The sequence below is a fragment of the Oryx dammah genome, unplaced genomic scaffold, assembly GCF_014754425.2.
Source record: "Oryx dammah isolate SB20612 unplaced genomic scaffold, SCBI_Odam_1.1 HiC_scaffold_23, whole genome shotgun sequence".
Classification (NCBI taxonomy): Eukaryota; Metazoa; Chordata; class Mammalia; order Artiodactyla; family Bovidae; genus Oryx; species Oryx dammah.
Genome location: NW_024070207.1, coordinates 117,218,289 through 117,242,907, shown reverse-complemented (window position 1 = coordinate 117,242,907; position 24,619 = coordinate 117,218,289). Strand labels below are relative to the sequence as shown.

Below are 24,619 nucleotides of genomic sequence, written 5' to 3'. Positions count from 1 at the left end.
CCCATCTTTGCATGAAATGTTCCCTTGGTATCTCTAATTTTCTTGAAGAGAGCTCTAGTCTTTCCCGTTCTATTGTTTTCCTTCCTTTCTTTGCATTGATCACTGAGGAACACTTTCTTATCTCTCCTTGTTATTCTTTGGAACTCTGCATTCAAATGGGTATATCTTTCCTTTTCTCCTTTGCCTTTAGCTTCTCTTCTTTTCTCAGCTATTTGTAAGGCCTCCTCAGACAACCATTTTGCTGTTTTGCTTTTCTTTTTCTTGTGGATGGTCTTGATCACTGCCTCCTGTCTTCAATGTCATGAACCTCCATCCATAGTTCTTCAGGCACTGTATCAGATCTAATCCCTTGAATCTATTTGTCATTTCTACTGTATAATCGTAAGGGATTTTATTTAGGTATTACCTGAATAGTCTAGTGGTTTTCCTTACTTTCTTCAATTTAAGTCTGAATTTTGTAATGAGTTCATGATCTGAGCCATAGTCAGCTCCTGGTCTTGCTTTTGCTGACTGTGTAGAGTTTCTCCATCTTTGGCTGCAAAGAATATAATCAATCTGATTTTGCTGTTTGCCATCTGGTGATGTCCATTTGTAGAGTCTTCTCTTTTGTTGTTGGAAGAGGGCACTTGCTATAACCAGTGTGTTCTCTTGGTAAAACTCTGTTAGCCTTTGATCTGCTTAGTTTTGTACTCCAAGGCCAAATTTGCCTGTTGCTCCAGGTGTCTCTTGACTTCCTCCTTTTCATTCCAGTCCCCTATAATGAAAAGGACATCTTTTTTAGGTGTTAGTTCTAAAAGGTCTTGTAGGTCTTCATAGTACCATTCAACTTCAGCTTCTTGAGCATTACTGGTTGGGGCATAGGCTTGGATTACTGTGATATTGAATGGTTTGCCTTAGAAACAGAGATTATTCTGTTGTTTTTGAGATTACATCCAAGTACTGCATTTTGGATTCTTTTTTCCGACTATGAGGGCTACTCCATTTCTTCTAAGGGAAATGCTGTGTGTAGCTGTAGTATACTGGGCTGAGAGACCCTTTTATAAGAAAAAGTCTGGATTCATGGTTTTAATATTTGAATGCCAACAGCTTTTAAGTCTCCCTTCTACCTCTTCTCTCTCATGTTCGTCTCATAGATATGAAAATGACTGGAGAGAAGATGAAAAGGAGGCTGGTTTGGGGTTTCTTCATTGCTTGGGAGGAGGCTGGGGTGTGGGTTCCAGCTCCTGGTTTGAGCATCTGTCCACACCAAAGGAGGGAGCACTTGGGCTTTCTCAAGTGTCCTCTCTCTAAACTTGTTAGCTGTCAGCTTCCCTGTGGGTGGGATGACCACTACTCTCTCTACTGTGTGAAGGCCAAGCCAGGCCAGATCTCTAGCTGTGGGTTTGAGTGTATTGTGCTTTGAAGAAAGGTAATCAGTGAGGAAAAAGAAGAATGAAATGAGAGAATGCCTTTATATCTATAAAATAGCTGACAAATATGCTTTCAACACTTTTTAAAAAATATTTATTTATGGCTGTGCTGGGTTTTTGTTGCTCTTTGTGGACTTTCTCTAGTTCGCAGTGAGCAGGGATTCTAATCGTGTTCATTTCTCTTGTTGCAGACCACAAGCTCTAGGGTGTGTGAGCTTCAGTAGTTACAGCATGTGGGCTCGGTAGTTGTGGCTCATGGACTCTAGAGCGAGCATTTAGTAGTTGTGGCACAAGGGCTTAGTTCCTCTGCAGCATGTGGAATCTTCCCAGACCAGAGATTGAACCCATGATGTGGATTTTTGCCCAGTGTACCATGAGGGATTTCCCTCAAGACATTTCTGACAAACATTTGACAAGGCGGCTATATGGATGGCCAACAGTCCTCTGTCACCATTATTTCCAGGGTGCTCTGGGGGAGGAAGCTCATTTGTTTATAGGGTACTTGTCTTTGATCTTTTGTATATCAACAGAAAATAAGTCTGCTTTAGTGTCCATTATAATCCTTTGTTTTAAGGCCAATTAGAAGACTTACAATCACTAAGGAAAGACATTTGACTTTATCAGTTAAGAATAGCATTTAGGGCTTTGACTTGACTAATTTTTGTGTTAGAATTGTGAAACTGTTTTGAGAGCAGCAAGCATAAAAATTTCAATCTCAGTAAGGATTGAGGCTAAACATTTTAAGTGCAGTTGGAGCTTGCAGCTATGTAAGATGCAGAATGAAATCATTTCCATTGATATTGGTGAATTTCCAGTGAATAAAGGAAGTAGTAATAGGTTCCTGGATACAATTCTTGAAGAGCCACCAAGAGATCTAAAATCTCACTGAAACACTTTCCCATGATGCCTGTCTTATCTGTAGTGTGATGAGGTTAGTGGTATTCATTTTCTTCTTTTTGCTTTGTTTCCTACCATGATTGTGTATTACTTTCACACACCCTTTCATTTAAAATGCTGGACAGATTTTATTTTGAAAATTTTGATATTTGTATCTTTTAAATTTTTAGTAAATTTTGCAGATTTTCAGAAAAATGAAGAAGGAACCTGAACATAATATACTTTTCATGTGATAATAAGTATTATGTCACTACTTCTTTTGCCTATTCTGATTTACATATTCTTTTAAAAGCTGTTTGTATGTTGCTTTTAGCCACATGATTTGTAGTTGCTTTGATGAATAATTGTTATGTTTGTGGTTGTTATATGGTAGGGGTGGCTGAATGAAAAAACTGGTAATTCATCTGTACATAAATAAAAAAGCTGTTCTAGGTAAGTAATTAATGATTTATTTAAACAATGGCTCTTGACAGGTTCTGTTGCCAAAAACTTCTTCACCAAATCAAAACTTTCCATTCCAGAACTCTCCTATATATGGTAAGTACAATTAATGCCTTGTAGTTTCATACTGTTATCCATAGCTATCCCTTAGCTCCTACTTTTGCATTTTAAAGCAATAATGTTTTGAATTTTTAAAAAACAACCTAATAATAGAACTTAAATTATTGTTGCTGTGAAGATTAAATTATTATATGAAAAGTGCAATGAATAGTGTCCGGAATGTATTATTCACTGTTTTGCTTATTTAAAAAGTAATTTCCTGATTAGTATCCTCACCTAGATGCCTTTTCAATATAAGCAGTTGTGTGAGCTTATGAGAATTTCCACCTTGTGTATTTTCAGATTTTTCTACTTCATGTGCTGCACATAACTAAAAAACCTTGAAAAGCTATTCTTTATAATATTTTATGAGGCCAGGTGAACAGAAGGTCCACAGATATTTTGGAATTAAGTTAAATTTGACTATTCTTGCTGCCTCTGAGTTTCATAAATTTGGCTTGTGTTTATCAGCTGGACCCTGGCTCAGACTTGCAGCTATGGTGCACTCTGTACCTTGCTGTCGTGCCAGCTGCATCCCTGGCTCCAGAAGGGCTTCACAGCCTGGTCCAGATGGCTCTCTTTGCTTTTATGAAAGCATTTGGTGCCTCTATAAGCACCTGGCTGCGTGTGGGCTGTTCTTCCTCGAGACTGAGTGGGAGGCCATGCTGCTATAAATATATAATTAAAGTACTGGAATATTTATGTAAAACTTTTAAAATGAGGATTTATAAAAAATTATAGTAGGATTTAAAATTGCTTGTCATGTTTTGTGCATCATATTGAAAAACTATTCCATTGACACTTGTAAATGCTACTGTATCTGGGATCCTGAGCTGGCTTTCGGTTCTTCAGCAATATATTCTAACATTAAAGAAAAATGGCAAACCTTATTAGGCTTTAAAGCTTGGGAAAAAAGAATTTATCATTTTGTAAAGAATACAGTCTGTTTCGGCAGAATTCCCAGTCTTAACATTATCGGCATGAGGGTTCCTATCTTTTTGTTGAAATGTATCCACAGAAGCTTCGTGGGCTTCTCTCCACCTATCATTTAAAAAAAATTCCCTGGTTCCTTACCCTCGGGGGCTGGTATTTTCTGAATATTCCAAGGAGAGGTGGATGTGAGGTTCCAAAGGAAAGTTCCAGAGCTTACCTTCCATGGTTTTTCTTTCAAGTAGAAAAAAATATGCCTTCTCTCTCTGCTTGTCCTAACACAGGCATATTTGTCTCTGTATGCCTAAGAGACTGGTTGAGCTTATGGGGTCTTAGTTGTTTTGGCAAATAGGTCTCTGCTTTTCAGTGGAAAACAATGACTGAAGCAAAGATAAGCCTTTTCAAGCCTCTCCCTTTCTTACTTTCATCTCATCTGGTTCCAGCCTTCCCTAGTTGCTATTTTTATCTGAAAACATAATTCAACAAGTATTTACTGAGCTTATTTGTATTTTTCCAGGAGAGAATTTTCAAGCAAATTTTTGATACAACATTTGTGTGACTTGAAAAGTTCAAGGTTTTTCCTTAAAGCTGAAAAATGAAGTGCTTGTATCTGAGTTTGGGTAATTGAGTAATGGCCAGGACACTGGTGAAAGGGCAGGGCCAGCCCTTCCTCCAGCTATTTCAGGTGCCAGGCTTGGGCACTTCACACCAGGCATTTATTGAATGAGTGTCAGCTAACTGTGAAATTGTGGGCATCCTGTTCCTTTTCATCCCATAGTTTTTTTGATTGTGCATTCTCTTAGAAAAACAGATCTACTGGAGAACTTGAAGACTTTAAATTTTTATTTATAAAGTGCTACTTATGCTAGTGGTATTGATTTTTCATCCTCTCTGTGGCCTCCTGAGATTTTATGAGTTTGGGGGATCCTGCAGGGCCACGACCAGGGAGCCTAGGAGTTGTGTTTGCATGTTTGAGGCTGAGCAACTTTCCCTCTGAGCCCCATGTTAGGCGCTCATGATATCTGCTGTATTTAGGGAACTGAGTGATGCCGACTGCGATGGAGCCCTGACTCTGCCAGAGTTCTGTGCTGCATTTCACCTCATTGTGGCCCGAAAGAACGGCTACCCACTGCCTGAGGGCCTGCCTCCAACTCTGCAGCCAGAGTACCTGCAAGCAGGTAAGGCCTGGTCATAAATCCCAAACCTTAGGTGTTTCCCATCCTGACCTTATAAGAAACTTTTATTTTTTAAGATGATGTCCATATACTTTGAGGAGTTCTTTGTATCTATAGTTACTGTCTTTAACTGATATTAAACTCACAACTTTTCATGTGAGTCATAGGGATGATCTGGGTAAGTGTGAGTACTGTCTGGATGGATTTAAACCAAGGTCACTTCAGTTCAGTTTAGTCGCTCAGTCATGTCCGACTCTTTATGACCCCATGAGCTACAGCATGCCAGGCCTCCCTGTCCAACACCAACTCCCGGAGCACACTCAAACTCATATTTATTGAGTCGGTGATGCCATCCAACTATCTCATCCTCTGTTGTCCCCTTCTCCTCCTGCCCTCAATCTTTCCCAGCATCAGAGTGTTTTCAAATGAGTCAGCTCTTTGCATCTTTCATAAAAATTGTGGACCAGGCAATTCCTGAACCCCCAACTGATAAAAACATGAAGAGGAAGATCTACCTTTAGAGCCAGTGCTGACTTGGCATCTTCAGGCCAATTCTGGTGTCCCCAAGTGACCTTAGGTAATGGAATGGACTAGGATTCTTGTACCTAATGAAAAAGTTTAAAAATTCCACACAGTAAAATGTATGAAAGGCTGTAATCTTAAAGGTACACTTAAGTTTTTCATATGTATCCACCCATATAACTGTAATCAGATGAAAGAAACAGAACATTCTAGCATGCCAGAAAGTTGGAATAGAATCTCTTTGTCTTTTTCATTAATTAACAGCAATGCCCAATTCTCTGGAGAGGAAAGAGTTACGGTGAGTCCAACATTTGTATTCTTTGGAAGATTGAAAAAATTAGTAGTGTCTTTTGACCATTCAAAGGCAGTGGGCTGATTTCTGATGTGAATTCTATTACTCACAGAAGTATAGCTTCCTTTGAAAGAAACAGCTGTCCAGAAACAGCTGGTGGTTTCAATAGCAATTCTCACTTTTTATGGAGGATCTCTAAAACATGATAGCTTAGTCATTGATGATTATTGGCAAGAGGGAACCAGTGTCTAAAGAAAATGTGATTAGTCCTTAATAGAGCATAAATTTTGTGGTTAGATCTGGAAGAGGTCTTAGATTATCTTGTCTTGTCCCCTCCTCATAAAGGCATGAGATTCAAAGTGACCAGTTACTTATCTAAATCAGTCTTGAGATCACTGACTCTTAAATATTAATAAAAAGTCTGTCATTCTGTGGTAGGTACTATTTGGTGGAGGCTCAACCAAAGGGAAGAGTGTCTGGTGCCAGGGACAGGTAGAAAAATTGGAGGAAGCATGACCCACAGGATCATGCCCAGAGGTTCTCAGAAAATGTATGAAGGGGAGGGTTCACAGAGCAAATGCAACTACATATTTCAGAACTTGGACTTTGCTTATAGCAGCTGCTTTCTGACACCAGCGGACTGTAACTCCAGCCTGCTCCCTTTCCTTACAGGCTTGGGGAGACTGTCAGGAGTCCCTAGGAGCTAGTTTGCAAGTGAGCAGCATGATACACTGCTGTATTTCCTCTTCAGTGTCTCTCTCTATGTCCCTTTCTCTGTCTCACTCTCCCCTCTCTCATTCCATTTTGTTTTTTTTTTTCTTTATTTTAATTGGAGGCTAATTACTTTACAGTATTGTGGTGGTTTTTGCCATACATTCATATGAATCAGCCATGGGTGTACATGTGTTCCCCATCCTGACCCTCCCACCCACCTCCCTCCCCATCCCATCCCTCAGGGTCATCCCAGTGCACCAGCCCTGAGCACCTTGTCTCATGAATTGAACCTAGACTGGTGATCTGTTTCACATATGATAATATACATGTTTCAATGCTATTCTCTCAAATCATTCCACCCTCGCCTTCTCCCACAGAGTCCAAAAGTCTGTTCTTTACATCTGTGTTTCTTTTGCTGTCTCGCATATATGGTCATCATTACCATCTTTTGAAATTCCATATATATGTGTTAATACACTGTATTGGTGTTTTTCTTTCTGACTTACTTTGCTCTGTATAATAGGCTCTAGTTTCATCCACCTCATTAGAACTGATTCAAATGCATTCTTTTTAATAGCTGAGTAATATTCCATTTTGTATATGTACCACAGCTTTCTTATCCATTCATCTGCCAATGGACATCTAGGTTGCTTCCATGTCCTGGCTATTATAAACAGTGCTGTGATGAACATTGGGGTACACATGTCCCTTTCAATTCTGGTTTCCTTGGAGTGTATGCCTAGCAGTGGGATTGCTGGAATCCCACACTGTTCTCCATAGTGGCTGTACTAGTTTGCATTCCCACCAACAGTGTAAGAGGGTTCCTTTCTCTCCTCACCCTCTCCAGCATTTATTGTTTGTAGACTTTTTGATAGCAGTCATCCTGACTGGCATGAGATGGTACCTCATTGTGGTTTTGATTTACATTTCTCTGATAATGAGTGATGTTGAGCATCTTTTCATGTGTTTGTTAGCCATCTGTATGTCTTCTTTGGAGAAATGTCTGTTTAGTTCTTTGGCCCATTTTTTGATTGGGTCACTTATTTTTCTGGAATTGAGCTGCAGGAGCTGCTTGTATATTTTTGAGATTAATTCTTTGTCAGTTGCTTCATTTGTTATTATTTTCTCCCATTCTGAAGGCTGTCTTTTCACCTTGCTTATAGTTTCCTTCGTTGTGCAGAAGCTTTTAAGTTTAATTAGGTCCCATTTATTTATTTTTGTTTTTATTTCCATTAGTCTGGGAGTTGGGTCATAGAAGATACTGCTGTGATTTATGTCAGAGAGTGTTTTGCCTATGTTTTCCTCTAGGAGTTTTATAGTTTCTGATTTTACATTTAGATCTTAAATCCATTTTGAGTTTATTTTTGTGTATGGTGTTAGAAAGTGTTCTAGTTTCATTCTTTTACAAGTGGTTGACCAGTTTTCCCAGTACCACTTGTTAAATAGATTGTCTTTTCTCCATTATATATTCTTGCTTCCTTTGTCAAAGATAAGGTATCCATAGGTGCATGGATTTATCTCTGGGCTTTCTATTTTGTTCCATTGATCTATATTTCTGTCTTTGTGCCAGTACCACACTGTCTTGATGACTGATGCTTTGTAGTATAGCCTGAAGTTGGGCAGGTTGATTCCTCCAGTTCCATTCTTCTGTCTCAAGATTGCTTTGGCTATTTGAGGTTTTTTGTATTTCCATACAAATTGTGAAATTATTCGTTCTAGTTCTCTGAAAAAAACTGTTGGTAGCTTGATAGGGACTGCATTGAATCTATAGATTGCTTTGGGTAGTATACTCATTTTCATTATATTGATTCTTCTGATCCATGAACATGGTATATTTCTGCATCTATTTGTGTCATCTTTGATTTCTTTCATCAGTGTTTTATAGTTTTCTATGTATACGTCTTTTGTTTCTTTAGGTAGATTTATTCCTAAGTATTTTATTCTTTTCATTGCAATGGTGAATGGAATTATTTCCTTAATTTCTCTTTCTGTTTTCTCATTGTTGGTGTATAGAAATGCAAGGGATTCCTGTGTGTTAATTTTATATCCTGCAAGTTTACTATATTCATTGATCAGCTCTAATAATTTTCTGGTGGAGTCTTTAGGGTTTTCTATGTAGAGGATCATGTCATCTGCAAATAGTAAGAGTTTTACTTCTTCTTTTCCAATCTGGATTCCTTTTATTTATTTTTTTTCTTCTCTGACTGTTGTGGCTAAAACTTCCAAAACTATGTTGAATACTAGTGGTGAGAGTGGGCATCCTTGTCCTGTTCCTGACTTTAGGGGAAATGCTTTCAATTTTTCACCATTGGTGATAATGTTTGCTGTGGGTTTGTCATATATGGCTTTTTTCTGTTGAGGTATGTTCCTTCTATGCCTGCTTTCTGGAGGGTTTTTTTTTTATCATAAATGAATGTTGAATTTTGTCAAAGGCTTTCTCTGCATCTATTGAGATAATCATATGGTTTTTGTCTTTCAATTTGTTAATGTGGTGTATCACATTGATTGCTTTGCGAATATTTATGAATCCTTGCATCCCTGGGATAAAGCCCACTTGGTCATGATGTATGATCTTTTTAATATGTTGTTGGATTCTGTTTGCTAATCTGTTTGTAACGATTTTTGGACCTATGTTCATCAGTGATATTGGCCTGTAGTTTTCTTTTTTTTGTGGCACCTTTGGTTTTTATAAAGAAAGCTGAGTGTCAAAGAATTGATGCTTTTGAACTGTGGTGTTGGAGAAGACTCTTGAGAGTCCCTTGGACTGCAAGGAGATCCAACCAGTCCATCCTAAACGAGATCAGTCATGGATGTTCATTGAAAGGACTGATGTTGAGGCTGAAACTCCAATACTTTGGCAAACCTGATGTGAAGAGCTGACTCATTGGAAAAGACCCTGATGCTGGGAAAGATTGAGGGCAGGAGGAGAGGGGGATGACAGAGGATGATATGGTTGGATGGCATCATCGACTCGATGGACATGGGTTTGGGTGGACTCCGGGAGTTGGTGACGGACAGGGAAGCCTGGCGTGCTGTGGTTCATGGAGTTGCAAAGAGTAGGATATGACTGAGTGACTGAACTGAACTGAACTGTCTGGTTTTGGTGTTAGGGTTATGGTGGCCTCATAGAATGAGTTTGAAAGTTTACCTTCCTCTGCAGTTTTCTGGAAGAGTTTGAGTAGGATAGGTGTTAGCTCTTCTCTAAATTTTTGGTAGAATTCAGCTGTGAAGCCATCTGGTCCTAGGCTTTTGTTTTTTAGAAGATATCTGATTACAGTTTCGATTTCTGTGCTTGTGATAGATATGTTAAGATTTTCTGTTTCTTCCTGGTTCAGTTTTGGAAAGTTATACTTTTCTAAGAATTTGTCCATTTCTTCCAAGTTGTCCATTTTATTGGCATATAGTTGTTGGTAGTAGTCTCTTATGATCCTTTGTATTTCTGTGTTGTCTGTTGTGATTTCTCCATTTTCACTTCTAATTTTGTTGATTTGATTCTTCTCCCTTTTTTTCTTGAGTCTGGCTAATGGTTTGTTTAGTTTATTTATCTTCTCAAAGAACCAGCTTTTGGCTTTGTTGATTTTGGCTATGGTCTCCTTTGTTTCTTTTGCATTTATTTCTGCCCTAATTTTTATGATTTCTTTCCTTCTACTAACCCCTGGGGTGCTTCATTTCTTCTTTTTCTAGTTGTATTAGGTGTAAAGTTAGGTTATTTATTTGATTTCTCTCCTGTTTCTTGAGGTAGGCTTGTACTGCTATGAACCTTCCCCTTAGCACTGCTTTTACTGAATCCCATAGGTTTTGGGTTGTTGTGTTTTCATTTTCATTCATTTGTATGCATATTTTGATTTCATTTTTGATTTCTTCTGTGATTTGTTGGTTATTCAGAAATGTGTTGTTTAGCCTCTATGTTTATATTTTTAATAGTTTTTTTTCCTGTAGTTGACATCTAATCTTACCACATTGTGATCAGAAAAGATGCTTGAGATGATTTCAATTTTTTTGAATTTACCAAGGCTAGATTTATGGTCCAGGATGTGATCTATCCTGGAGAAGGTTCCGTGTGCATTGAGAAAAAGGTGAAATTCATTGTTTTGGGGTGAAATGTCCTGTAGCTATCAATCAGGTCTAACTGGTCCATTGTATCATTTAAAGTTTGTGTTTCCTTACTAATTTTCTGTTTAGTTGATCTATGCATAGGTGTGAGTGGGGTATTAAAATTTCCCACTATTATTGTGTTACTGTTAATTTCCCCTTTCATACTTGTTAGCATTTGCCTTACATACTGCAGTGCTCCTATGTTGGGTGTATATATATTTCTAATTGTTATATCTTCTTCTTGGATTGATCCTTTGATCATTATGTAGTGTCCTTCTATGTCTCCTTTCATGGCCTTTATATAAAAATCTATTTTATTTGATATGAGTATTGCTACTCCTGCTTTCTTTTGGTCTCCATTTGCATGAAATATCTTTTTCCAGCCCTTCACTTTCAGTCTGTATGTGTCCCTAAGTTTGAGGTGGGTCTCTTGTAGACAGCCTATATAGGGGTCTTATTTTTGTATCCATTCAGCCAGTCTTTGTCTTTTGGTTGGGGCATTCAACTCATTTACATTTAAGCTAATTATTGATAAGTATGATCCCGTTGCCATTTACTTTGTTGTTTTGGATTTGAGTTTATAAACCTTTTCTGTGTTTCCTATCTAGAGAAGATCCTTTAGCATTTGTTTAAGAGCTGGTTTGGTGGTGCTGAATTCTCTCAGCTTTTGCTTGTCTATAAAGCTTTTGATTTCTCCTTCATATTTGAATGAGAGCCTTGCTGGGTACAGTAATCTGAGTTGTAGGTTTTTCTGTTTCATCACTTTAAGTATGTCCTGCCATTCCCTTCTGGCTTGAAGAGTTTCTGTTGAAAGATTAGCTGTTATCCTTATGGGGATACCCTTGTGAGTTATTTGTTGTTTTTCCCTTGCTGCTTTTAATATTTGTTCTTTGTGTTTGATCTTCATTAATTTGATTAATATGTGTCTTGGGGTGTTTCGCCTTGGGTTTATCCTGTTTGGGACTCTCTGGGTTTCTTGGACTTGGGTGGCTATTTCCTTCCACATTTTAAGGAAGTTTTCAACTATTATCTCTTCGAGTATTTTCTCATGGCCTTTCTTTCTGTCTTCTTCTTCTTGAAAGAAGAAGGAGGAGGGAGATAGAGGTGACCAGGAGGAGAAGAGGTTGAATTAAAAGGGGAGAGAGCAGTCTAGCCAGTAATCAATGCCCTATTTGCGCTCCACAGTCTGGAACACTCAGAGAGGTTCATGGAGTTCCACAGAGAAGAGAAGAGGGAGGAAGGAGATAGAGGTGACCACGAGGAGAGGAGGGGGAGTCAAAAGGAGAGAGACCAATCTAGCCTTTGATCAGTTCCATAAGTGTTCTCCACAGCCCAGAATACCCAAAGAGATTCCACAGAGTTGGGTAGAGAAGAGAAGAGGGAGGGAGGAGACAGAGGTGACCTGGGGGAGAAAAAGGAGAGTCAAAAGGGGAGAGAGCAATCAGGCCAGTAATCACACTCCTGAGTAAAAATGGTTACTGAAGATTGGATTCTTAAAGGTACAGAATTAATAACAAATACCAAAAAGCAAAGATTTAAAATCTAGAGTAGAGGGTAGACTCTCAAAAATACAGTATTAAAAAAAATTGCAAAAATTATAAGAAAATATGAAATTTGCTTTAAAAATAGTCTTTTTTTGCAAGGTAATAGTAGGTTTTAAAAATGAAAATGAAAGGAATAATAAAAAACTTAAAACTAAAAAAATTAAGAAAATTAAAAAATGATAATAGTAAAATATATCTAAGAATTTCTCTGGAGCTGTTGAGGGCAGTGTGGGGTCAGTTCAGTTTCAGATAGTTCCTTGCTCCAGCTTACTTCTTCTCAAGGTCTATAGATCCCTTCCAATGTAGCCAGTGCTAACTACAGGGTTTTAATCTGTTGCACCTGTCACTTCCAAAGCGGTTCCCTTTTCTTTGGTTTTTTTTTTTTTTGGTTTCCTCTGTTTGCAAGTCTCCAAGTCTCTTCAGTATCTCACTTCCACCCTGACACAAGGGGACAAAGGTGGTCATTTATATAGGCTCACTTGTTCAATTGTGCTGTGGGGAGGGAGGAACACTGCAGACAAATATCACTGGCATATGTGAGGAATGCTCACAGTGCCTGGGCCACACTGTGTTTGCCCCTGCTCACAGCATGTGTGCTTTCCTGGTCTACACTGCTGAAGCTCCAGGTTGCTCTGCAGGCGAACTATCTAAGGTGGGCCCTGGGTTGTGTGCACTTCCCAGGTCTAAGCTGCTCAGTTTCAGGTACTTGGGTACTCCACAAAGGCACAGACTCGGTTGGGCCTGCATTTTGTGTCCTTCCCAGGTCTGAGCAGCTCAGGTGACCAGGTGCTTGGCGAGTGCACTCTCCCCAGGTGGGGTGGTGCATCTTATCACCTCCCCGGTCCTGGCCACTCAGTTTCCCAGTGCGCAGCTGGAGTGCTGTCGCAGGTGTGCTGTGTGTCTCCTCTGGGGAGCTTAGCTCTGGCTGCGACCCTCCTGGTGGATGTCAACCGTCCAGGATCCCAGGTAGACTTGGTTAGCAACTGGGAGCCTATTTGCAGTTTGATAGAGGATGCTGTCTCTGGGGCCGAGTTTGCCCCTTTCCTTCTGGCTCTGGCTGGCACCCGCCTGCCTCCCTGCCTCTGGTGGGGGATGGGCCAGTCCACTGCTGGCTAGCCCTCCTCTGGTATTTGCTCAGTTCTTTGTTTTGTGAGTGGGCCCGGCAGTGCCTTAGGTTAGAACTTTTTCTGGGAAAGTTCTCTCTCTCTCTCTCTTTTTTTTTTCTTCTCTCTCTCTGGCTATCCCACAGTTTGGGTTGCTATCTCATGTTAGTTCCCTCAGATTGCCCTCAGAGCATTCAGGCCCAGTCCTTACCCTAAGCACTGCAGCCCGTGCCTGCCTGTTCAGCCCCCGCTTGCTGGTGGCAGACGCAAGCGTCTATGCTACTTCTCCACTGGGAGTTGCAGTTAGGCGCATAATCTGTGGGTTTATATTTATTTTTTCCTCCCAGTTATGTTGCCCTCTGAGATTCCAAAACTCCCCACAGACCCGCCGGTGAGAGGGTTTCCTGGTGTTTGGAAACTTCTCTTTTATGGCTCCCTCCCCGAGATGGGTCTCCATCCCTAACTTTTTTGTCTCTCTTTTTATCTTTTATATTTTGTCCTACCTCCTTTTGAAGACAATGGGCTGCCTTTCTGGGTGCCTGGTGTCCTCTGCCAGCGTTCAGAAGTTGTTTTGTGGAATTTGCTCAGCGTTCAAATGCTCTTTTGATGAATTTGTGGGGGAGAAAGTGGTCTCCCCGTCCTATTCCTCCACCATCTTCCATTTTGGGGTTTTGATGAATGCGGTTTCCTTGTTTTTATGTCATGTGGCCATGGAACCTAGGCCAAGTGTCATGACTCCTTGTTTGAACCCCTCCGCCACACACCAATTTGTTTGTGACCTTTTATGGAGCATGCATTTATATAGAAAAAATGGAAGAATCTATCACATACCCTTCAATTAAATAAAAATTACCCATCATTTTCAGTTTGTGGTATTAATCTTAAATAATAATTATATAGTCCTAGCAAAAATCATGAGAGACCTCATAAAACCCCATCAAACATAGTGATAGTAAATATATTTTAGGTAAATCGTAAGAGTCTAGTCAAGGCTATGGTTTTTCCAGTGGTCATGTATGGATGTGAGAGTTGATGCTTTTGAACTGTGGTGCTGGAGAAGACTCTTAAGAGTCACTTGGACTGCGAGGAGATCCAACCAGTCCATTCTGAAGGAGATGAACCCTGGGATTTCTTTGGAAGGAATGATGCTAAAGCTGAAACTCCAGTACTTTGGCCACCTCATGCGAAGACTTGACTCATTCGAAAAGACTCTGATGCTGGGAGGGATTGGGGGCAGGAGGAGAAGGGGACGACAGAGGATGAGATGGTTGGATGGCATCACTGACTCGATGGACATGAGTCTGAGTGAACTCCGGGAGATGGTGATGGACAGGAAGGCCTGGTGTGCTGCGATTCATGGGGTCGCAAAAAGTCGGACACCACTGAGCAACTGAACTGAAGAGTTTAGTAGTTAACTTTTAAATGGTTTATCACCCTTGTTTATTTTTGTATTTGATTCAAGAAAATGGCCAGAACTATTGAGGTCTTCTCTATGCTTTTAGACTTTGAAAAATATGACTGGTCCTATTCATTTTGAGGGTTCATTTTTATGAGACCAAATTAAAATTTTTAAAAAACTTAGCTCTTGTTTCAAAAATTTTCAAATTGATCTCGATTTGGTCTTTAAAACAAATTAATCCAGTCTTCAATAACATTGGTGAAGAGTGTAAATTTGGTTGATACCATTGTGCATTCATAAATATGTAAACTTGTTTTCAATAAAGTAACAAAACAAGAATTGTTGTATCTCATTCCCTGCTGTCTGCCAACAGTGAAAATTAACAGGCAGAATTGGAAGGAGACTTTGGATTATTTAGTGGCTTACTCATGGGCTTTTGGATATTTTTATGTCTAGGTGACTGGGTGGATTTTGGTATAGATTTTTAGCCTATAATTTGTTAAAAGTACCTACTGGTTATGTCCTATGTCAGAGGCACTGTGTTATTCTCTGTGGTCAGCGTGCTATATAAAAGAGAGTTCTTACCATCATAGGACTTAGAGACAGTTGGAGAATGGATGACTTTAGGGAGGACTTCCTTAAATGTTTGCACTTAAATGTGAAGGGTGAGCTAAGGGCACTGCAGGTGAAGAAGGGAGAAGAGTGGGCTCTGGGCACAGGGGACAGCAGCTATGCTGCAGTGTCCCTCTCTGATAGGGAGTTTGGAGCAGGGGAGTCATGTGAATTTCAGGTCATGGTGGCTGGATTGCAGAGAGCCAGGCCCTGAGGATACGGCTATAGAGGAAGCTGGGGAACAGATCATGGGCAATGATGATGTGTTTGAAGCAGGGAAGGGACACAGTCAGATTTGCTGTTTGAAACGGTCATGCTGGTTGCTGAACTGAGAGCAGGTTTTGAGGATGAAGGGTGGAAACTGAAGAGCAGATCATGGCAGGGTGGATCACAGCCATGGGAGGCTGGCACTGGGAAGTGACAGTGGAGGAGGAGACATGGGTACTTGCAGGAGAGAGATTTAGCAGTGAATGGATGGCCTTGGTAGTTTTTGAAAGTGTTAGCTTTCTACATAGCTCGACTCCTTCTTGATAAGGCATCAGTGTATAATTGTAGCTGGGTCACTGATTGGTCAGCTAGGAAGATAAATCTTATCTTGGTTAAAACTCCACTGGATTGAGGGACAGTACAAACTTTAAACTTGGAAACGTGTTTTACTGAGGTTTTTTTTTTTTTTTTTTTACCAAGGAAAGGGTGAGACGACTTGGTATAGTCAGAAAAATCACTGGGGCTCAAGGTTTGTCCCACCTGCTATCAGTGAAATGCAGACCAGAGGAAACAGAGGAACAATCTAAGGTGCTTGTGCTCAGCTGCGTGTGGCAGCTCTTTATTGGTGACCACTGCTTTACCAAGAGGGAAGTTGGCATTTCAAACCCTGGTGGTGATGGGAGGGTGAGAAAGGATTCAAAGCAACACCAGTCCATGTTTTAACATTTGATTAACAATATTTTTAAAAACATGCCATTAAAATTCTGATTTCTTAATAGCTGGTCTTGACAAACTTGATTTGTAGCTTCTGTTTACTGTCTACCTCAGTCTGCTTTTCCTCTTTGGAATGTTGACAATTTCCTTAGCTGTTGAGACATTTCTTTTTTACTTACTTTGTGACAAAAGTGGTGAAACAGAATTTGATTCTAAGAAATAGTGTGAGTGTTCAGTGTTAGCTTACCAGCATGATTTTTCTTAGCATGATTTTTCTTATGCTGATCTACTCATCTACCCAGCAAACAACTGCTGTCTCTGAACTTACTATGTTGGAATACACCCATAATGTGATTCTTATTTCATTGTTATAAATCAGTAAGAACTTGTGCTCTTACTTTTGTTATTCCTGCTAGTCAAAAGAAATGAGTATTTAATAAAATTTTCTTCAGCACATAGCATTGTAAGATCTTGTCTATTTACTTCCAATAATAATAGCTAAAATGCAGTATTTCCTCAGTTAATGTTTATGGTATGCAAACTATCACCATAGTTCAGTTCAGTTCAATCAGTTCAGTCGCTCAGTCGTGGCCGACTCTTTGAGACCCCATGAATTGCAGCATGCCAGGCCTCCCTGTCCATCACCAACTCCCGGAGTGTACCCAAACTCATGTCCCTAGAGTCGGTGATGCCATCGAACCATCTCATCCTCTATCGTCCCCTTCCCTCCTGCCCGCAATCCCTCCCAGCATCAGAGTCTTTTCGAATGAGTCAAGTCTTCTCATGAGGTGGCCAAAGTACTGGAGTTTCAGCTTTAGCATCATTCCTTCCAAAGAACACCCAGGGCTTATCTCCTTTAGAATGGACTGGTTGGATCTCCTTGCAGTCCAAGGGACTCTCAAGAGTCTTCTCCAACACCACAGTTCAAAAGCATCAATTCTTTGGTGCTCAGTTTTCTTCACAGTCCAACTCTCACATCCATACATGACCACTGGAAAAACCATAGCCTTGACTAGATGGACCTTTGTTGGCAAAGTAATGTCTCTGGTTTTGAATATACTGTCTAGGTTGGTCATAACTTTCCTTCCAAGGAATAAGCGTCTTTTAATTTCATGGCTGCAGTCACCATCTGCAGTGATTTTGGAGCCCCCAAAATGAAGTCTGACACTGTTTCCACTGTTTCCCCATCTATTTGCCATGATGTGATGGGACCAGATGCCATGATCTTAGTTTTCTGAATGTTGAGCTTTAAGCCAACTTTTTCACTCTCCTCTTTCACTTTCATCAAGAGGCTTTTGAGTTCCTCTTCACTTTCTGCCATAAGGGTGGTGTCATCTGCATATCTGAGGTTATTGATATTTCTCCCGGCAATCTTGATTCCAGCTTGTGCTTCTTCCAGCCCAGCGTTTCTCATGATGTACTCTGCATATAGTTACTGCCATTTAAATATGTTGCTAGTATCATAGTTAAAACGGAAGTATTGTGATACTGATGGTTAAGGTGGAAAATGACTTCTGTGTTCTTAATATAACACGAAATGCTGACAGCATGGACTCTCCAGCAGGACTGCTAGCAGGTCAAGTTCCTGTTCATTTACTGGCTCTTTGACATTGACTGAGGTGCTTCACTTCACTGTTCCTTAGTTTTATTGTGTGTAGAGTAGGCGTGGTAGAAGTACCAGCTTTTATATGTAAAAACATGAAATACTGCCTCAGCGTGATGAGTGCCATCTCTAGTATAGGAGCTGGCTGATTTTGTTGTTCTATTTATGAAGCACAGAAAAGCTGCAAGAAAACAATGATCACTATGACTAAAGTATATATTCTTATGTATTCTTTTTGTTTCTTTTTAGCCTTTCCTAAGCCCAAGTGGGAGTGTGCATTATTTGATTCTTATTCTGAGTCAGTACCAGCAAACCAACAACCTCGTGACTTGAATCGGATGGAGGTAAAAAAATCATCATATGTTAGTAAGTAAGGATGTGTGTACACTTAAATCCGTTAGCTGATGTTCTTTACAAACTCTGGAAAATCTGCTTTCATAACGTTTTCTCTTCATACTTAGTACTTTGAAGCTCAGCATTTCAGATTTAGACACCAGATATATCTGTAATTATCTTTTTTTTTCTTTTCTCCCTAAAACTAGATTTGGAGAAAAAAGCAAAGTAGCCTCTTGACCTTTTAGAGGTGAAATTTAGGTATTGCCAAACTAAGCCCAAAAAAATGGAAGACAGGTTGTTTACTTTAACCAAACTTTAATTCTGAAGTAAACATTGTAAAGCTGTATTTTTAGCAGCTGAGTATTAACCAGGTATAATGAATCAGAACAGTTTTGAGAGGAAGCTTGAGAACTGTATATGAGGGCCCCAAATCACATTCAAAGCTGCCTAATTTGGATGATCCTCAAGAGAAACCTGAAGAATTCCTTTAACGATGGGCCATTGATGGGCTTAGATGTGTGCTTAGGGGTCCTTATGGTTATTGTTAATATCAGCACTATCATCACCATCACCACCATTATAATTGCTGTGATGACAACTTATGATATCTCTTGTTCCCACCCTGAGAAAAGTCTGGAAGTATTTCATAAATGGAGGTTTGTTCATAGGCTTCTATTACCATGCTCTGACGTTGCAAGATGATAGAAATCAAAGGCAAGATACAGGGCCATTTACAAAATTTCTTGTGATGGTGTGTGATTATTTATTCTTCCCCCATGAGGCTCTGGTGCCTGTAGTGTGTGTTGTGGATGCCATCCTCTCTGAGCCAGTCCAGCCTGCTTCTGCATTATTCTCTCTGATAACATCTCTCTCAGCCTCTCTGCTACTCTTTTTTTGAGTTGTAGCCTCTGTGCTCCTTTGCTTAGCAGATTTCTTCTCTGGGGAAAGAGATAAAGTGATTTCAGGTGGCGTGATAGATGTGCATTCAAAGACTTTTGGCTTTTTCAATTTCTTTTTGTAGAATGTACATGATGGTGAAGCAGACATGATTGTCAGCCACTTTTCATAGCCCCCAGTGTATTCTGGGTTGCTGGCAGTGTCTGTAGAAGTTTGTCTGTCGGGCCAGGATGCTACAACTCTTATGCAGTTGCCCTGGTTTTTGTTTTTTGTTTTATTTTTAAATAAAAAAATCTTTTTTTGCTATGGGTAGCCCTGCTTGTGTAAAATTGTGTTGTTGTTAGGTGATTTACTAAAAAAATGTCTTAATTCATATTCTTTCTGGTTAAACATTTTGTCTCATCTTGCCATGGTATCAGATAGTCTTCGCCTTTCCAACAGAGACAAATAATGCTGGTTTTTTTTTTTTTTTTTGAGAAATTAATTACTGACTCACGTTGCTTTTTCCCACGTACTCACTTCAGTTCAGTTCAGTCACTCAGTCGTGTCTGACTCTTTGCAACCCCATAGACTGCAGCACGCTAGCCCTCCCTGTCCATCACCAACTCCCGGAGTTTACCCAAACTCATGTCCATTGAGTCAGTGATGCCATCCAACCATCTCATCCTCTGTCGTCCCCTTCTCCTCCTGCCCTCAATCTTTCCCAGCATCAGGGTCTTTTCAAATGAGTCAGCTCTTCGCATCAGGTGGCCAAAGTATTGGAGTCTCACCTTCAACATCAGTCCTTCTGAGGAACACTCAGGACTGGTTTCCTTTAGGATGGACTGGTTGGATCTCCTTGTAGTCCAAGGGACTCTCAAGAGTCTTCTCCAACACCACAGTTCAAAAGCATCAATTCTTCGGTGCTCAGCTTTCTTTCTAGTCCAACTCTCACATCCATACATGACTACTGGTATACTCATTATCTGTCTAAAAGGAAAGGACCAAATATACAGATGGCTGTCAAATATGGAAATGGAGATATTTTAAACATAGGAGTGCATGCTTAAAGTTTATTTTATTTTTGGCTGTGCTGCATGTCTTGTGGGATCTTAGTTCCCTGACTAGGGATTGAACCCAGGCCCCTGGCAGTGAAAGCTTAGAGTCCTAACCACTGGAACACCAGGAAGTCCTCATGCTTGGAGTTTAAATAGAACTTGGTACCAGCAGTCCTGTGGGGGATGACTCCAATCAGGTGTTTGTTGTGAATGGAGCTATAGCTGATTCAGGTCTTGAGAAGTTTGCTCAGTAGTACATCTTTTTTAGAAGACAGCAGAGCTGTACCATATACTTATTTCCATCAAGAATTAAAGATTACAATTTCAAATATATGTGTCTTAGCCATGTTTCTTAGGTTACTGAATTGCTTTTTTTGTAAACAGGCTTATTGAGATATAATTCACGTACCACATTCAGCTAAGGTATAAAATTCAATGGTTTCGAGCATATTGACAGTTGTGCAACTGTCACTATAGTCTAATTTTAGAACATCTTCATCACTCTAGAAAGAAAACCTGTACCCACTAGGAGTCATCTACTATTCTCCTCTTGCCCCAGCCTCTAGTAATCACTAAGCTATTTTCTGTCTCTAGAATTTGCCTATTCTGGACATTTCATAAATAGAAACATATAACATGTGGTCTTTTGTGACAGGCTTCTTTCATTTAGTATAATGTTTGTTTTTTGATTTTCCAGTTTTACTGAGATACAGTTGATGTACTTGTTGTTGTTCAGTCTCTAAATCATGTCCAACTCTTTGTGACCCCATGAACTGTAGCATGTCAGGCTCTTCTGTCCTCCACTGTCTCCCAGAGTTTGCTCAGATTCACATCCATTGAGTCAATGATGCTATCTAACCATCTCATCTTCTGTCACCCTCTTCTCCTTTTACCTTCAATCTTTCCCAGCATCAGGGTCTTTTGTAATGAGTCAGCTCTTTGCATCACGTGGCCAAAGTATTTGAGCTTCAGCCCTTCCAATGAATATTCAGGGTTGATTTCCTTTAGGAGTGACTGGTTGGGTATCCTTGCTGTCCAAGGGACTCTCAAGAGTCTTCTCCAGCACCACAATTCGAAAGCATCAATTCTTTAGCGCTCAGCCTTCTTTATGGTCCAACTCTCATATCCATCCATGGCCACTAGAAAAAGCATAGCTTTGACTATATGGACCTTTGTCAGCAAAGTGATGTCTCTGATTTTTAATATGCTCTCTAGGTTTCTCATGGATTTCCTTCCAAGGAACAAGTGTCTTTGAATTTCATTGTTGTAGTCCCCGTCCACAGTGATTTTGGAGCCCAAAATAATAAAATCTGTCACTGCTTCCATAGTTGATGTATACAACTGGATAAGTTTAAGGTGTATGGCCAAATGATTTGACTTATGCACATTTTGAAATGATTATCACAATAACTTTAGTGAATATCCATCATCTCAGATAGAGACACCATTAAAGAATTAGGAAAAAATATTTTTTTTCTTGTGATGAGATCACTTTGTATAATATTTTAAAGTTCATTCGCAGTGTAACATGTATCAGTGCTTTATTCCTTTTCATTGATGAGTAATATTCCATTGTATGGATAGAACACATTTTGTTTATCCATTTTTTAGCTGATGGAAATTTGGGTTGTTTCCACTTTGGGGCTGTTAGAAGAAATGCTGCTATGAATATCCATGTACAAGTTTCTGTGTCCGCACATGTTTTCACTTCTCTTAGGTATAAACTGAGGAGTGAATTGATTGGATCACATTATACCTTGTGTTATACTTTTTGAGGAACTAGCAAACTACTTTCCAAAGCAGCTATACCATTTTACATTTCTCTACCAGCAATGTACGAGGGGTCCAATTTCCCCATATCCTTGTTAACTTTGGTTACTATCTCTCTTTGATTTTAGCCATCCTAATGGGAATAAATCCGGGTGCCCCCTTCCCTGATTTTCCATTTTGGGCTTCCCTGGTGGCTCAGAGGTTAAAGCGTTTGCCTGGAATGCGGGAGACCTGGATTCGATCCCTGGGTTGGGAAGATCCCCTGGAGAAGGAAATGGCAACCCACTCCAGTACTCTTTCCTGGAGAATCCCATGGATGGAGGAGCCTGGTAGGCTACAGTCCATGGGGTGGCAAAGGGTCAGACACGACTGAGCGACTTTACTTACTTAATGGGAATAAAGTAGTATCTCACTGTGGTTTTTATTTGAATTTCCTAATGACTACTGATATTAAACATCTTTTTGTGTGCTTATTAGCCATTTGTGTGTCTTCTTTGGTGAAGTATCTATTACTATCTCTTGTCCATTTATAAACTGGGTTGTTTATTATTGAGTTTTAAGTGTTCTTTATATATTCTGGATGTAAGTTTCTTATTAGATACATAATTTGCAAGTATTTTTCTTTGTTTTTCTCCTCTTTCTTGATAGTATCCTTTATAGCACAAATATTTTTTATTTTGATGAAGTAGAATTTATCTATTTTTAAAATTTTTTTACTTGTGCTTTTGGTATCATGTCTAAGAAACCGTTGCTTAATACAAAATCATGAAGATTTATTCCTATGTTTTCTTCTAAGGGTTTTATAGTTTTAGGTCTTACATTGAGGTTTGTGATCCGTTTTAAGTTAATTTTTATATAGATTGTGAAGAAGAGGTTCAACTTCATTCTTTTGTATATGGATATCAAGTTGTCTCAGCATCATTTATTGAATAGACAATTTCCCCCTACTCAATTGTTTTGTACTGTTGTTGAAAAGCAGTTGACCACAAATGTAAGGGTTTATTTATGGATTCTCAATTCAGTTCCATTGATCTATATGTCTGTCATCATGTGAGTACTATACTGTCTTGATTCCTGTGAGTTTTTGGTAAGTTGTTCTTTTTCAAGAATATTTTTGCTATTTTGGGTCCCTTGCATTTTTATATGAAATTTAGGGCCAGCTGGTCAAATTCTGCAAAAGAATAAGGATTGCTTCAATTCTGTAGATGAATTTTGGGAGTATCACCATTTTAACAGTATTAAGTCTTTTGACCCATGAACACAGAATGCCTTTCCATTTATTTAGATTTTTAAAATTTCTTTAAGTGGTGTTCTTTTGGATTTCTTTTTATCTGTTTTTTTCTACTCCTAAATTATTTTATTTCATTAAGGATGTGGTTTATAATCCCATTGGGACAAGAAAATGAAAGAAGGGCACGGTTGAGATACATTTGGTTGAGATACATTCTGTGTTCTAAATTAGGTCTGGAGGCTTCATTGTGATGCCAAGAATGACTTGTCTGAGCATTCTTAAACCCTAGATCAGATTACCACCAGGTAGTATTGTAACTCCGTTCTTTGAAACAGTTTGAAAACAGAAGTATTGCTTATGTCTCTTGGGCTGTTCTGATTCTGAGAGGTAAACCAGTTAACCTTTGGGAGCACCAGATAACTCCAGGAGTTTACCCTACTTTTAAGTTTTAAAATTTTTCTTTATTTGATTCTTTGAATATATTTAAAATAAAAAGAATACCAAAAGGCTTATAGTGACAGGTCTTCCTCTTATCCCTATCCCCATCTACCCAGTCACCCTCAGTTTTTATATATTTTTCTAGAATTTGTTTATATATATACCAAATATGAATATATTATCCTTTAATCTTATCAGAGGACAGAGTCCATGCTAATTGAGAGTTTATAAGAAATTATAGTAAATAGGTTTTACATAGAATTTTAAACTAATCAGCACATGATTAATTTGGGTATTCATCTTAGTATAAGTGGAAATGTCTCTCTTAAATGAGTTAGCAGAAAGTTTTCTTCTGCACACCAATAAAATTCTCTTATTTCATGACAGGGAGGCTATTTGAATCAGGGTTGAGCACCCTCTGCATAAGAGATTCTGGCAAATACCTACATGATGGGACTACTTGTCAGAACCTCTTGCTGCTTGTGAGAAAATAGCTAGAGCATAGGTTTGTTCTTGACTGAAGTCATGGGCAAATGCTCTACAACTCTGGCTGAAGCTCACACCAGATTCAGATACAATGTATATTCTATACATAGACCTCAGCCTAAATCATTATGTTTTTCCTCTGTGTATATAAAATTTTTCAATGCAAATTAACTTATACCTCACTAGAAACCTAAAAAAAATTATATTAAATGTCAAGATTTATGGAAGACAGAAATATTGGCAAAATATACAGCTTTTAAAAACATTTTCATCATATATGCACATCACTTCTTTTTCATTCCAACCCATATTGTTAATTTACTTTTCTTTCCAAGAAGCTGTCTATTAAAGACATGGCCGACTTTCCTGTCCCTACCCAAGATGTGACTGGTGATGACAAACAAGGTATGAAAAGAATGAGTTTTCTCCCTTTGGGAACATTTTCTGTGCATTTTTAAAATCTACTTCTCTTGGAATGGCTGGTTTCTAGAGTGTATGAGGACTGTTCTCAGTATATGAACACATTTGGATGGATTAAGTTGTTCAGTTGTTGTCACTGAACTATAGTTCATAAAGCAGTAATGAGCTTGAGTGTCCAAAGCCCTTCATTTACAACCCTGTACTCACAGCTGATCCTCAGGCTACTCTGACACCTTATATTGGAATCT

General features: G+C 39.2%; 1 protein-coding gene across 2 annotated transcripts in view; it reads left to right on the top strand.

The window, feature by feature from the left end:
* Window positions 1-24,619, top strand: part of REPS2 (RALBP1 associated Eps domain containing 2) — a 251,685-nt gene that overhangs the window by 116,204 nt on the left and 110,862 nt on the right. For both annotated transcript variants that reach the window (XM_040266555.1, XM_040266554.1), the window contains exons 7-10: window positions 2,780-2,843; window positions 4,812-4,954; window positions 18,006-18,100; window positions 24,287-24,356. In XM_040266555.1, the coding sequence (XP_040122489.1) occupies window positions 2,780-2,843; window positions 4,812-4,954; window positions 18,006-18,100; window positions 24,287-24,356 (372 nt within the window). The remainder of the gene's footprint in view (window positions 1-2,779; window positions 2,844-4,811; window positions 4,955-18,005; window positions 18,101-24,286; window positions 24,357-24,619) is intronic.